This window comes from Leptopilina boulardi, unplaced genomic scaffold (assembly GCF_019393585.1).
Source record: "Leptopilina boulardi isolate dan_hultmark-lab unplaced genomic scaffold, ZJU_Lbou_2.1 LbouV2_48, whole genome shotgun sequence".
Lineage (NCBI taxonomy): Eukaryota > Metazoa > Arthropoda > Insecta > Hymenoptera > Figitidae > Leptopilina > Leptopilina boulardi.
Genome location: NW_026137992.1, coordinates 1,160,924 through 1,175,453, shown reverse-complemented (window position 1 = coordinate 1,175,453; position 14,530 = coordinate 1,160,924). Strand labels below are relative to the sequence as shown.

The 14,530-nt window shown below is 25.8% G+C and overlaps 1 protein-coding gene across 2 annotated transcripts in view; it reads right to left on the bottom strand.

The window, feature by feature from the left end:
* Window positions 1-54: 54 nt before the first annotated feature.
* Window positions 55-14,530, bottom strand: part of LOC127289645 (aminopeptidase N) — a 28,833-nt gene continuing 14,357 nt past the window's right edge. Inside the window, exons 1-14 of one of the 2 annotated variants that reach the window (XM_051317721.1) lie at window positions 9,860-10,183; window positions 7,715-8,072; window positions 7,126-7,421; window positions 6,383-6,541; window positions 5,372-5,671; window positions 5,099-5,282; window positions 4,709-4,947; window positions 4,403-4,586; window positions 3,999-4,206; window positions 3,171-3,448; window positions 2,675-2,874; window positions 2,289-2,600; window positions 1,931-2,012; window positions 55-1,273 (exon numbers count right to left, since the gene is read on the bottom strand). In XM_051317721.1, coding sequence (XP_051173678.1) covers window positions 1,124-1,273; window positions 1,931-2,012; window positions 2,289-2,600; window positions 2,675-2,874; window positions 3,171-3,448; window positions 3,999-4,206; window positions 4,403-4,586; window positions 4,709-4,947; window positions 5,099-5,282; window positions 5,372-5,671; window positions 6,383-6,541; window positions 7,126-7,421; window positions 7,715-8,059 — 2,937 coding nt within the window. In that variant the 5' untranslated portion in view covers window positions 8,060-8,072; window positions 9,860-10,183 and the 3' untranslated portion in view covers window positions 55-1,123. Of the gene's footprint in view, window positions 1,274-1,930; window positions 2,013-2,288; window positions 2,601-2,674; window positions 2,875-3,170; window positions 3,449-3,998; window positions 4,207-4,402; window positions 4,587-4,708; window positions 4,948-5,098; window positions 5,283-5,371; window positions 5,672-6,382; window positions 6,542-7,125; window positions 7,422-7,714; window positions 8,073-9,859; window positions 10,184-14,530 lie in introns of those variants that run through there. The other variant, XM_051317720.1, reaches the window with a different exon arrangement.

The window sequence follows — 14,530 nt, the reverse complement described above, 5'->3', positions numbered from 1 at the left end:
AAATTCTTTTTCAATAGATTGGTATAAATGTAATAAAACTCAAATTACACATCAATGCAGTTTTATTTATTCAGTACCGACAATGGCATCCTTGATTTAAAATAATAATTTTTTTTTTTTAATTTTTATATTTATAAGATATAAGATTCTTTAAAATATTTTTAATTATATAGTTTACAGAATATGTATACTATAATTGGACGACTGTAATCACATCGATGATTTTCACAAGTGGAATGATTGTTATAAATACTTTCTTGTTTCTATATAAGATATAGTGTATCTAATGAAAAGTTACAAGATTGTGCGCTGCTTCAATGATTGTAATGATTTTCTTATAAAAAATTATGAAAAACGTTCATAAAAGAGTTCATTACTTAAAAGCGATTCATTGTCAGTATAAAAAAAAGTTTTTTTTTCTCTTTTAAAAAAATTTTGAGCTTGAAAATGATTGATAATGATAATGTTAATTATTATAAAATATTTTAATCTCAGAAAATGGAAATTATGTGCAATAAGAAAATTTCATCTTAAGATATGTTTAATATTAAATTGAAATTAAATTTTATAAAGATTTATCTTAAATTCAGATCCTGCTTTTGGCAGATAATTAAAAATATACAAAGTACTGGCATAAGAAATTCGTTTAAAAAATTAATAAAAACATTTTTAAAAATATTATAAGTTCAAATAAAAATTTTCTTAATATAAAATTTTCTTTTTACTGTTAGAGATTAGTGTTTTCTTACTAGTGATTTTTTTAAAATGAGATTTTTTAAATCTGTTTTGACACTTTCTGATACATTTGATAACACTGAGAGTAAAATTGTTGTTTCTCAGATAGAAATAAAAAAATTGATGCTCTCATCATTTCAATTATAAACTAATGTTTTCCTTAAAAATAATATTACGTATAATTTATATGCACATATATTAAGATCACGCAATGTATATATTTACAATTACCTACAGAAAGGATTTTTTTTTCTCCATATTCCGAGAATATTTGTTTTTTTTTTATGAAAATAAAAATGTAAATTTTGGGCACAATGACAGAAGGCATTTTTCTTTGTTGCCTATATATAATAATTATTCTCGCGAATATAATTTGTGCGATTTTTAATTACGCAATATTACCTTGTAACCAATTACGAATAGAATCATGATTTTGTTCTAACCATCTGATATTGGCTTCCGCTTGTTCCACTGATTGTTGTACAGCTCTTGTTGCACTTGCAAGTTGTTCGCCATGCTCTTTTGCAAAATCCAATAACTGTAAAAAATTATAATTGTTAATAAAAATTGATACTATTGGTACCCTTGGTACCATTAAATACTGGTACCATCAACTACTGGTATCATAAACTATTGGTACCACAATTAATGGTACCACTGGTACCTTTTTGGTACCACAATTAATGATACCACTGGTACATTTTGGTACCACTAAATACTGGTACCAACAATTAATGGTATCCTTGGTATTAATTGATACCATTTAATTCTGGTACCATTACGTATTGTTACTAGCAACTACAGGTACCAGTAACTAGTGGTACCATTGATACCTTCTGCTACCATCAACTACTGGTATCATAAACTATTGGTACCACAATTAATGATACCATTGGTACATTTTGGTACCACTAAATACTGGTACCATCAACTAATGGTATCCTTAATACCTATTAGTACCATTAATTTTTAGTACCATTAAGTATTGGTACCATCAACAACTGGTACCATTAAGTATTGGTACTATTGGTACCTGTTGGTACCATTAAATACTGGTACCATTAACTACTGGTATCATAAACTATTGGTACCACAATTAATTGTACCATTGGTACCTTCTGGTACCAGCAACTAATGGTACCATTGGTACTTGTTGGTACCATTAACTACTGATACCATTAAAAAAGTAACTCACGTCTTTTAATTCGTATTTAGTGTTGATTCTCTTTGTTGAAGCTTTTACAATTGTACTAATGGTCATTATAGAAGTTCCAATGCTGAAAAAATAAATAACTTGTGAAATATAAACGATTTACTATTGGAAAATTTAAATTAAATACTTTATGAAGTATTGTTAAAATTAAGAGATTAGAATTTTGGTTTATTTAACTGATTTTCTTTAGCATTAATTTTTTCTTTTTAGCTGATACAAAAATCCATATCATGTTTCTATTTGTCGAAGGTGTGTCAAATGATGCTTATTTACCACGCCTTTCTTTTGTTACGGTATATTAATTTAAAAAATTGGTTCGACCTTTTTTTGATGTACTTACTATTCTCGAATGCGAGTCCATTTATTTCTGAAATAGTTAAAAACCAATGGTTGACCAATTATATTGTTAGCAACCGATGCAAATACTCGTGTGACATCTTGTTTTCTTATTCCTGAATTTTCAGTCAATGCCCAATCAAGATATCTGCTTAACAGCCATGTTTCCCTTGTGCATCCAAGTGCAACAAGAAGAAGATCTCTTTCTGTTCCAACATTAGTTGACAAATAACGTTGCCATGCAAATTCCCATTCTGCTTGACCTCCAACTCGAATTGCTGTACAGTACACAACACTCTTTAAATTTGGTGCAATCCTTAAAACAAAATAATAAATAAATAAATTAAAAAATTCTTAGCAATGATTTTAAGATAAAATTTAGTTTCTTACGGATTATCTTCATCTGGATTCGGTGAATTTCGCCAATTGATAAATTGTTTAACAGCATTTCGCACACAATCCTCATGGCCAAAATTACAAGCCCAATTTAAAACATCAAAACGAGTGAAAACCGTTAATTGTGGATCATCATAGGAATCTTTAAAACCAGTTTGTTTATAAATATTATCCAAAAGTTTTGTAGCATACACCTGAAAAGTTGGAAACATTCGCATCTAATGAAAAGAATCTTTTCAAAAGAATAAAAAAAAAAGAAAGAAAGAAAGAATAAACCTAAAAGAAAACAGAATAAAATCTTCCTAAGAATTGTATGAATATAAAACAAAATTTTTTAAAAAAGAATAAAACAGAATATCTGATTGAATCTTTATTGAAATATATGAGAGAAGTAAAATTAGAATGGAAAGTGGAGAAGATTAACGCGAATTATTAATGATGTGGAATAAGTCATTATAAAATCTGCAATATAGTGAAATTTATAACTTACTCTAAATTTATCGTAGCCTTGGAATTTAATTAGCATACTGTTTAAGTAGCTCATGGCAGTTAAAGCCGCTTTCCAGGGAAGATATTCTGTTTCACGTACTAAATAGGAAGTAACATCTAAGGCAGTGGAATAGTTCAATTTTCCAGTTCTTGCCAAGTTTAATGCATCGTCTATCAATTGTGCACGGTTTATCGTTGAGATGTCTTTAAAATTCCCTTGATTTAATTGCTTAATTAGCTTTTGCCAATTTTCTTGATCATAATTTACGCGATAGTATCCTGCAAAAAAAATTTTTTCATCTAAATAATAATTTTTAAACTTTTGGCGAACGATAAATATTGCATTTTTTTTTCCAAGTGTAGTTAAAAGTTAAGCCATTTTAAAAGTTTTCAGTCTTTAATAAAGTTACAGTAATTTAAAAAAAGTACTTTTTTACTCATATTTCTTTTTGATAAAAGTTTAGAACTTTGAAAAAATAACTTTTCCAAAAAAATTGTATTCTAAGAAATAAGAATCAGACATTTAAAAAAAAAAAAAGATTTGATAATAGTAAATTATAATTTTGAAGAGAAATTCCATTTAGTAACGGATTATGAGATTGTATTAAGCATAAAAGGTTAAAAGTTTAATGCAAATTTTTATGCAAATTTCTGAAATGAATATAAAGTTTAGGTGTAAATTTCCTTTTTTTTAATTTTATTTTTTATTAAATACATTCTTTCTCTTTTTAAACTAATTTTGCACTTTTTTTTTTTTTGTTTAATAAAAAGTAAAATGTTAAAATTAGAAAAATATGTTGATATGTGGGTAAAAAGAGAAATAAAATACCTGTTTCTTGAATATTGAATATAACCCATTCAGAGGAACTAGCATCAAGGTCAGGGATGATGAGCGATTTTTCAGCTTTCATCCAATGTGACGGTTGTGTTTTATTGAAATTCAGTTTACTTTTGGACGTATAGGTAATTGGAATCCACCAACGTGGCATCGATTCGCCTGAATTGGATGAAGTACTATTTTGCAACATGAAACGTTCCTGGAATGAGAAAAAAAATTTTCATTTTACGATGGCTTTAACTTTTTTTTCCATTAAAAAATTGCTTGCAAATGTATTTTTCATGATAGTCTAAACAAAATTTTTTATTGGAAAAAATACAAAATTTTACTTCATTTTTTTTTTTTGTAGAAAAATATTAATTAAGTTCTATAAAAAATAATTTCATAAAATTTACCTGAGTTATGGAAGCACCACCATTTTTATAATCACGAATAACAGTGACTAGTGGAAAACCTGTTTGAAGTGTCCAGGTATCCATTATTTTCTTTACAGTTACATCTCGATCGAGAACTTTATCTTTGTGTGCTTGTTTCGTTAAAGCTGCCCACAAATCATTTTGCTCTGCGCTTTTGTAAGCTCTGTATTCAAATAATGAAATGGAATTCGACTTTTAAAAATTAATTTATATTGAAATAATTAAATAATTAAAAAAAATTTAACTTTTTGGAAAAATTAAATTACTAAAGAAAATAAAATTGACCTTTCGCTAAGATAGTTGTATAGTCCCTGTTTGAAAACTTCAGTTGTGAGAAAGTGATCCATCATGCGAATTATTGAAGCACCTTTGTCGTAGGATATTTTATCGAAAATTTCATTTATTTCATCTGGATGTCCCACTTCCACTGAAATTGGATGAGAACTTTCCAAAGCATCTAATCCAAAAACATTTTGTAATTCGTGAACTACAAATTGTTCCAGGACCATCCATTCAGGTTCCACCTTTTTCAAATATTGAAAATTTTTTCTTTTTTGTATTTTTAACTGATTATTTAAACAAATTTGTGACTAATTTTGAAAAATTTATTAAATTGTTTTTTTTTGGTAAATTTTTTAAAAAAACATTTATAAATGATTAAAAATTAATTCTTACGGCATTCATTCCAATATATTCCACGTAACTGGCGAAACCTTCATTAAGCCAGAGATCCGACCACCAACTTGGAGTAACCAAATTACCAAACCATTGATGAGCTAACTCGTGAGCAACCACAGCAGCAACCCTTTGCTGATTGTTGCTAGTGGATACGCCCTCTTGAAAAAGCATTGCTGTTTCTCTAAATTAAATAATAATTTTTATTTTTTTACGCGTATCGAAAAATCATTTCAAAAAATTATAGAATTTAAATATAAAATATAAAACTACCTATAAGTAATAAGACCCCAATTTTCCATTGCACCAGCTGAAAAATCAGGTAACGCAACCATATCCATTTTTGGTAATGGAAATTTAATTTGAAAATAATCCTCATAGTGCCTTAAAATCTTTGGTCCTATTTTTAAACTATAATGTGACTGATTAATAGCCTCACTTCGTGCCCATACACCAAATTTGTCCTCTTCTGATTTTAGAACCTTAAAATCAGAGACAATAAATGCTACCAAATATGTTGACATTGGTACTGAAGGTTCATAGTGGTCCCATTCATAAGTAGGCAGGCCAGAACTGAAAATATTTCATTAAAATTTTCTATTAATACACTGAGAAAAATATGCTATTAAATCTATAAAAATCTATAAAATATTTAAAAAAATTTTATAGCATATATGCTTTTGAATTAATAATTTTTATACATTTGACAGAAATGCTGTTAATTCAATAAGCAAATTTTTCTCAGTGTATCATAGCAAAATGTCTTATTTTAAGACATTCAGTAAATGTCTTAAAATTGTCTTAACTTTATTCAAAAAATGTCTAAAACGTTCCGTCATTGGTCAAAATCTGACACCATAAAATGTCTTGTAAATCAGAACAAAGTGTCTTAAACACAGTAAAAAGAAAGTTTTTATTTTAAGACAGAAAAGATGTCTTATTTTAAGAGGCAACATTTTTAAGACAGCCCTTACTGAATCTAAGCAATTGATTTACGTATGTAATTTGAATTTAAATACATTATTGCTAATACTGCTAAAGTTTTAAGACTCATTTTAAAATAAGATTTATTTTTTACTGTGAAATAAGACACCAGTTTTTTCAGTGAAAGATGAAAATTAAACTAATTTTATATAAAACTACTATTTTTTTCTATTATTTTGAAACAAAAAATTTTCCGCCATATTGGATCCGCCATTTTGAATTTTGAAAATTAGACATTACTCAATTGATAAATAATTTTTCGGTTTTTTTTAAGGATTTGTATTTTTCTAGTAAACTTACACTGGAACTGGTTCCCCTTTTAGAGGCATGTTTGAAACGGAAGTCATATTCTTTGGTCTTGCAATACTAATTTGAAATTTGGCTTTGAGTGCTGGTTCATCAAAGCAGGGAAAAGCGCGACGAGCGTCGGTTGGTTGAAACTGCGTCGTCGCTATCCATCTATAATGCAGAATCATCAAACGTTCAGTTAGATGAACCCAGTTTGCTTTGTAACAACATATATATATATGTGTATATAAAGAGCTGGGTTACTTGTTAAACTTGCTATATTTCCCTCTATGGAAACTTGACTTTCAAGTTTAACAACTTTCTCAGGAATAATTATTTATAATTAATTCTTCTAAATAATTTCACTTTATTATTGATAAATTTCGATATAAAAATTTTAAGAGATTATTGTAATAAATAAGTATTATTGTCCCTTAAACGATATATATATATATATATATATATATATATATACAATTAAAAATATTTATCCTACGCAAAAAAAATCTTCACCTCGAACAGCGATAAGTATATCTGAAACAACTATATATATGTATATATTTCTCTAGAATAGGGAAAACTTTCTCTATTTTAGTGAAAAATATTGTTGATCTTGGTAAAGGTTTTTTTTTTAGTGTAATTAAATTAATTATTAATTTAAATAATATTTAAAAGTTAATAAGAAATTGATATAAAATAATAATTATTTAATTATAGTATAAAAAATTTGTATTGATTAAAAATTAAAATCAAACCTTGTTTGATTATCTACTTTATAAGAACTTCTATAGAATCCTTGAAGATAATCATTGAGATTGCCTTTAAATTTCAGGTACACTGTATATTGTTTTCCAGGTTTTAAATATTCTGTTGTTTTTATTATAAAAAATTGTCGGGCAGTGTCATTTTGTTGATTTTCAACTTTTAAAAATTTCGATTTATTATTCTGACTATATTCATTGACACTTGTGACTTTTTCATCGATTTTCAAATCAACTGCATGGAGTGTTATATTTTTCGTCTTCTCCGTGACGTTAACTAATATTTTCACCTGAAATATCAACAAATATTTAATAAAATATAACTTTTTTAAAAAAAAAAAATAAAAATTTATTTTCTAATAAGCAATTTTTACTAAAATTTCGAAATTTTGATTTTAAATATTTAATTTTTAATTATTAATTATCCTACGAATGATTTGTTATAATATTTTTATTTTATTATAAAAAAAAAGAATTAATTTAAAAAATAGAGAAAATTAAACTAATGTGACTTGAAATTTATTCAAAATAGACTAATCGCGGAGAAATTCACCTAAATTTTTAATTAGAAGGAAAGAATCACCTCGCCGTTGAAAGTGAAGTTACCCTCCCAAATGAAGGGTGTTAATTTCAGCTCATAGAAATCAGGTAAAACAGATCTTGGAAGTCTGACATCAATTTTATTTTTATTTCCTAATGCTTTTATTGTTTGAAGATTTGAATTGCCAAAAAAATCTTCATATGATCTTATTTTTTTCCCCTCTAAACATGGAGCAAAGTGGAAGACTAGAAGTCCCGTTGTAACAAGGCCCAAGAGGAAAGCCGATCCTAATAAAAAACCTCCGCATCTTGAAACTGTACAACCCCTTTTTCGACCAAACGTCGTATGTGTGTCCATCATAGCGAGGATCTCTCGAGACTGGGTCATATCATGGATAGACCTGAAAAAAATTACATTTATTATTTTCAACATTAATTAATAAATTAAAAATTAATTTCCCCATAAAAATTTACATTATTTAGAAGTAAAATTTTCTTTTGTCATTTCTTGGAATGTAAAACTATTTTTTTTTTTTTTTTTTAATTAAAGAAAATTGAAAAATTACCTAATTTATTAATTTAAATAAAAAAATATATTACAAATTATATAGGGAATAAAAAGGTCGTATAAAATTTTAAGACATGAAATAGAAATTTGATATTGTGGATGTTTAGTTCCACCTTTTTTTCTTATTGTTGTAAATCAGGTGAAGGTAGTGATCATTACAAATAATTTCACGTTTTGCACGCGCAGCATGTCAAGGAATCACAATGTCACGAGACACAAATGAAGAATTAATACTACCTGTACTACAATAGATTTCACTTAAAAATTTAATTGTTAATCAACAAAAGAATTTTAAATAATTTTACAATTAATTAAAAATAATTATCCATAATCATATTTTTTATAGCATCGTTTTTTTTATAGTAATTTATTTAATAAATTATATTTAATATATTTTTGTTGAATATTAAAATATTTAAAAAAAAAAAATTAAATTAAAAAGTTTTGTTTTCTTTTGTTTGCCTTGACTCGGAGTGATCGTTATCTTCATGTTTTTTTATTTAAAAAAAATTGCTGAGAATATAATAAATATAAAATAAATTGAATAAATATAATATAGAATTTCAAAATATGAAAACGAAGCATAAAAAAATAAAACAATGAGAGAAATATTTTCAAAATAATTTCATATTTTTTAAAACAAATTTATATTACAGCAATCTTTATTAATTGAAGCTCATTTATTTCGAATTCAATATAAATATGAAATTAGAATTTGTTTTATTCAAATCATGTAAATGTATAATAGAATCAATGACTGTTTATTATCTGTGATTATATGAACGTTTCCCGTGTACGTAATCAATGAGAATCCGGTATATATTTCGAAGAATTTGAAATATTTATAATATTTAAAAATTTTCAATTAATATCAAATTTTTTTTATTTCATATTTAAAATTACATTAAAAATTTTAAATCTTGATAAATATTTAGTTTGCAGCTTTGGAAAAAATAAACACAGTTGTTATTTAAATTTTATAAATTTTTCTCGAAAAAGACATTCAAATAATATTTTGAATATTTATAACATCAATATTATTTTTTTTTGATATTTTTAAAAATTTTTAATAATTAATATACCTTTTCTTTTTTTTTTGGTATAATGTTATTAATAAATAAAATATTAATTTTCTTAGCATATGATATTAATATCTTTATTAATTATTTTTTGTATTTGTTTATTAATACTTTAAAAGATAAAATATTATTTTAACAAAATTATAAATAAAACGAGATGAGATGTCACGTATTACGGTGTCCGAAACGTGTGCGATATGAGTGCGCTTTAACCAAAGGTTAAAAATATTTTCAAGAAACATTGATTGCCTGAAATCAATAGGTCATACGAAATATTTCATTAAAGTTTAAATTATATAATCTCTAACTGCATTGGTTTTATTTTAATTTTACGCACTATTGCTTTAATAAATTATTGTTGAATTACAAGCATGCTTTCACTTTACTATGCGAAAAATCATATACTACATAAAAAGTGAATATTGGAATTTTTCTTATATTAAAATGTTAATTGGTAATCATTATAATTTATTAATTAATGTAGTTAATAAAATTATTAATCTATTTGATAAATCAATTAGAATTATTTTAATAAGTCTACCTTCGAGTAATAATATGCCATTAAATGGCAAACAGTAAGAGTAGTAATGAAGATGTTACAAATGTTTACACTGAACTTAATGTGGCGCGAAACTCTTATTTCCGGTATACAATTATTCAAATAATTAGAAGTTTACAATTTATTTATGACAGTAAAAAATAAAACTAAAAAATTAATTTTAGAAAGTTTGTTTCACACTTTTCTTTTTAAAAAAACAAATTTAAAAATGAATTAATTTATTGAATAAAGTGGAAATATTAAGTGGAATACGTTGAACCGGAAAACCGTTCCACTCCCTTAGACGGTCACCGCACAACTGTGATGTGGGGCACCTTATACCTTACAGCATCGCTCCTTCTGATTTTGCCATGCCTCATATGCCGTACCCTCTTCTTTTTCCTTTTTTTTTTTTTTTTGTTTCTACCTGATCTGATCATGATATGCTTTACAAATCAAAGGAGATTTCAGCATTTATTGATTATAAAGTCGATATACTTTTAAAGGGACGTGAATAAAATTATACTTTTATCCGGGTTGAAGTTACATTAGTGTCACGCATATTATATACGTTTTAGGTGTAATATAATTTTGCCATAGACGTTGGTAGTAAAAAATTTCTAAATATAAATATTTTTAAAATTTATTTAAAAGATCCGAAATTAGTAATTAATTAGTAATTAGTATTAAAATATACAGTAAACATTTCCCATGTGAATTTATTATAAAAATTTAAAAATTATCATCGAATTTAATAGATTGTATAATACAAGGAAAAAAATCTTTATTTGGAACAGCGATATGTTTCTTTAGAATAGAGGAAACTTTCGTTGTTTTAGTGAAATATATTTATGTTTTCCAGTGAAACTTATCGCTGTTCCAGTTAAAGGTTTTTTTTTCCATGTATTCAATTTATTGTAATTACGTATACTTTATATTAAATTGTAATTTTTTATATTCTGATAAGTGAAAGTTTTACATTAACGCACATCTAGTAATGCTAGCACATCTAAAATTTGCAATTTCCATTCAATGACACACTGACACCATTGCTGACATTTCACATACGAATTTGTATAATTCAACGATTTTTATGTTCATGATCATTGGAGAACATGTAATTATCGACAGACAACTTTTAATTATACAATTTTGCCTGTGTCCTGAAGAAGAAATTGGATATATTTGCAGTTTAATTCAAATACCAGTTCTCGTCAATTTATGTACGGGAAATTGTGTATACATGTTCAGCACAAGAAATAATTCAATAATTATGAGAAAATAATTCCATTTCTGTATAATTCTTTTATATTCATTTGAATTTATTGAAAATTCTACGATCAACAAGTTTTTAGATTATTTATAAAGAGGTTTAAACAGTTCTGCTATCTAGTTTCTGCATAGTTCTATATAGTTCTATACAGTTCTATACAGTTCTATACAGTTCTATACAGTTCTATACAGTTCTATACAGTTCTATACAGTTCTATACAGTTCTATACAGTTCTATACAGTTCTATACAGTTCTATACAGTTCTATATAGTTCTATCTAGTTAACTATATATAAACTATTTACTGCCTCTACATTATTTAGAATGGTTAGGACAGTTCTGCTATCTAGTTTCCACATAGTTCTATATAGTTCTATACAGTTCTATACAGTTCTATATAGTTATATCTAGTTAACTACATAGAAACTATTTACTGCCTCTACATTATTTAGAACGGTTAGGACAGTTATGCTATCTAGTTTCCACATAGTTATATATAGTTCTATTAAGTTCTAAATAGTTTTTAACTATAATTACTATCCAGTTTTTAGATAGTTAACTAAATAGGAATTCTTTTCTGCATCTAGGTGTAGATAGTTATACTATTTACTTTGTAGATATTTAAATTTTGCAGAAACTATTTAGTGCATTTAGATTATTTGTAGAATAGGTTTAGAATAATTTTTCAGTGTAGAATCTATCTAATTTCTGAATGAATAAAAGTTAATTACTGTCTAGTTTCTGAATAGTTGACTATATAGAAACTGTCTAGATTGTGTAGAAAAATCCTCACAGTTATACTATCTAGTTTCTGCATAGTTCTATATAGTTTCTACATAGTTTCTACATAGTTTCTACATAGTTTCTACATAGTTTTTACATAGTTTCTACAAAGTTTCTACATAGTTTCTACATAGTTTCTACATAGTTTCTACATAGTTTCTACATAGTTTCTACATAGTTTCTAGTTAACTATATAGAAATTATCTACTGCGGCGATATCTCGATGATTTGGCATTGTTACCTCCTTTTTGCCTGTTTAAGAATGTCTTTTGCCATGAAACTACAATTTCCTGTACAAAGGTATATATTTAAAGTATGTTTTTCATCTTTCTAATACCAGTTAATTCATCCAAAAAGTATATTAATTTTAAGGTCAAAGACTAAAAAGATTATGTGATCTAAGCCATAAACACAGTATTTCTTTAGCAATTACGCTATAAGGGACTCTTAATCTCACCAATTAATCAAACTAAGTCTCTCGATAACGTGACTTGACGGCAATGAGGACAGATTCAAATTTGAATTTTTATTGCACTTATAGAAATAAATTCTACATATATATATTTATCCATAGAAAAACAAGCTCATAAAATTCCTAAATGTTCTTATATGTAATTTTATCAATATTTTATTTTTTTTACATTTATTTCTGAATCAATGAAAATGTAATTAAGATTTTATAGAATTAATATAAAAAAATATATATGATTATCTATATATGATTTTGAAAATATATTTAATTTCCTCGAGTGAATTTATGTAGGAGAAAAACAAGAAAGGAGAGCCAAGGCTGTAAAAGTGACATTATATGTACAAAGGCTCGGGTCATTACCATATTAAAGTCACACACTCGTCTATTTTGTAGAGGGAATCATATCACTGACAGTCACTAGTGCTATAAGAATGATTTCAATCAATTAGGGACACGCGCACATTTGACTCAATTATATATGAGCTTGCCAATAGTACGCACATTTGAAAATGAATCATTCTGTCATCGAATTTCATGTTTAATGATTTGTTTTAAATGCTTCTTTGTATAAATTGAAAACAAATATTGTTCTTTAATTAACTTTTCTTGTTTTCATCATTACAAAAAATGTTTCCTTTTCCTTCAAAGATGTTGCTGAAAACTTTTATGTATATAGCGCTAAATATTCTAAATTTACTTTTTGATTAAATTTTTTTTGTTAAATTAAATAAATTAAATTAAATTATTAAACACATTTATGAAATTGATACTACTTTAGTTTCAGAAAGTGCCAACGGCACAAAACATAATTTTATAATTAAAGTAATTTGCAGCCTAATTACTTAGTCCATTAATTAATTCTAATATGATATGAGTGTATAGTGGAGGATGTAAATTTCATGATATAATAGAAATTTAGGAAGGCGATACTAATCGATAAAGTGCATTATGTATTGAATTGTACATAGGTATATAACGCAAAAATAATAAAATTTATTAAATTTTTTTTTGTGATTAAAAGTAATTATATTTAATTTCAATTATTTCCTTTAAATTTTTTACCCCTTTTTTTATTTAAAATAAATACAGTTTTTTTTTTTTTTTGAATTTTTTGGAAACTACCGGATTTCATTTACCCTCTAGAATGTATAACTATTCTCGTAAAAAAAACTTTATAGTACAATAAATTTTTTATTTTTAAAATAAGTTTCGCACAATAAAAATATAAGCGTTAGTTTTAGAGTCAGGGAACAAATCAATCTACCCAGTTTTCTGGAGTTATAGCTTTTGAGCGTTAAAAAAAATAATATATCACAGTAAAATGATAAAAGTATTTTTTTTTTTCGTACATTAAATTCTAAAATTCTATCAAAATAATTGTATAATTTAAATTGTATTATATATTTTAAACAATGAAAAAAGTAAAAAAAAAATTAATAAAATAGTGAATTGTATATATGTAAATATGTAGAATTTTCAAGAATATAATGAGAGGAAATGTTTTATTTTCCGTCGGAAGAAGCCTCTAAATTTTTATGATGAGACTCGACCTTCAGGTCCTATATGGCAATCGCGCGCATAATAAAGAATGAAGGTGTCCTGTTCCGGAAAAGGAACAAGATACTTTAAAGACGAAACTAAAGCCCTTCAAGAAGTGCGTACATCCTGTACACGATCGAATAACCAACATTCGACAGATTTTCAAGTTGCCCGTATATTGCAATTGTCAAGAGCGAAAAGAAATTTGATGTTTAGTGTTTTCAAATTAAGTCTTCTTGGATGTTTCTTCAATTCAGTTTTTATATTTCTAAAAAATAAAAATTGCTTAATCGTGAAAGGAAAGGACGAAATTAAATTGTTTTCGTGTAAATTCACTATTTCAAAATTTTATATTAAACGTGCAATTTTTTTTTTCATTTTAATCTAATTACAATGTTGAGATATATAATAAAAATTTGAAAATATATAGATTATGCGAGCAAGTAATAGTGAAAAAAATTGTGTAATAACCCCTATTTATGAAACTATGATTTTAATCAACATATATATATAAGTTTGTTAAAATATATTGCTGATAAACAGGCTAACGCTACAAGTGAATTTATAATATACAGTTTATAAGGAAGTTAACTTTTATAGATTAAACT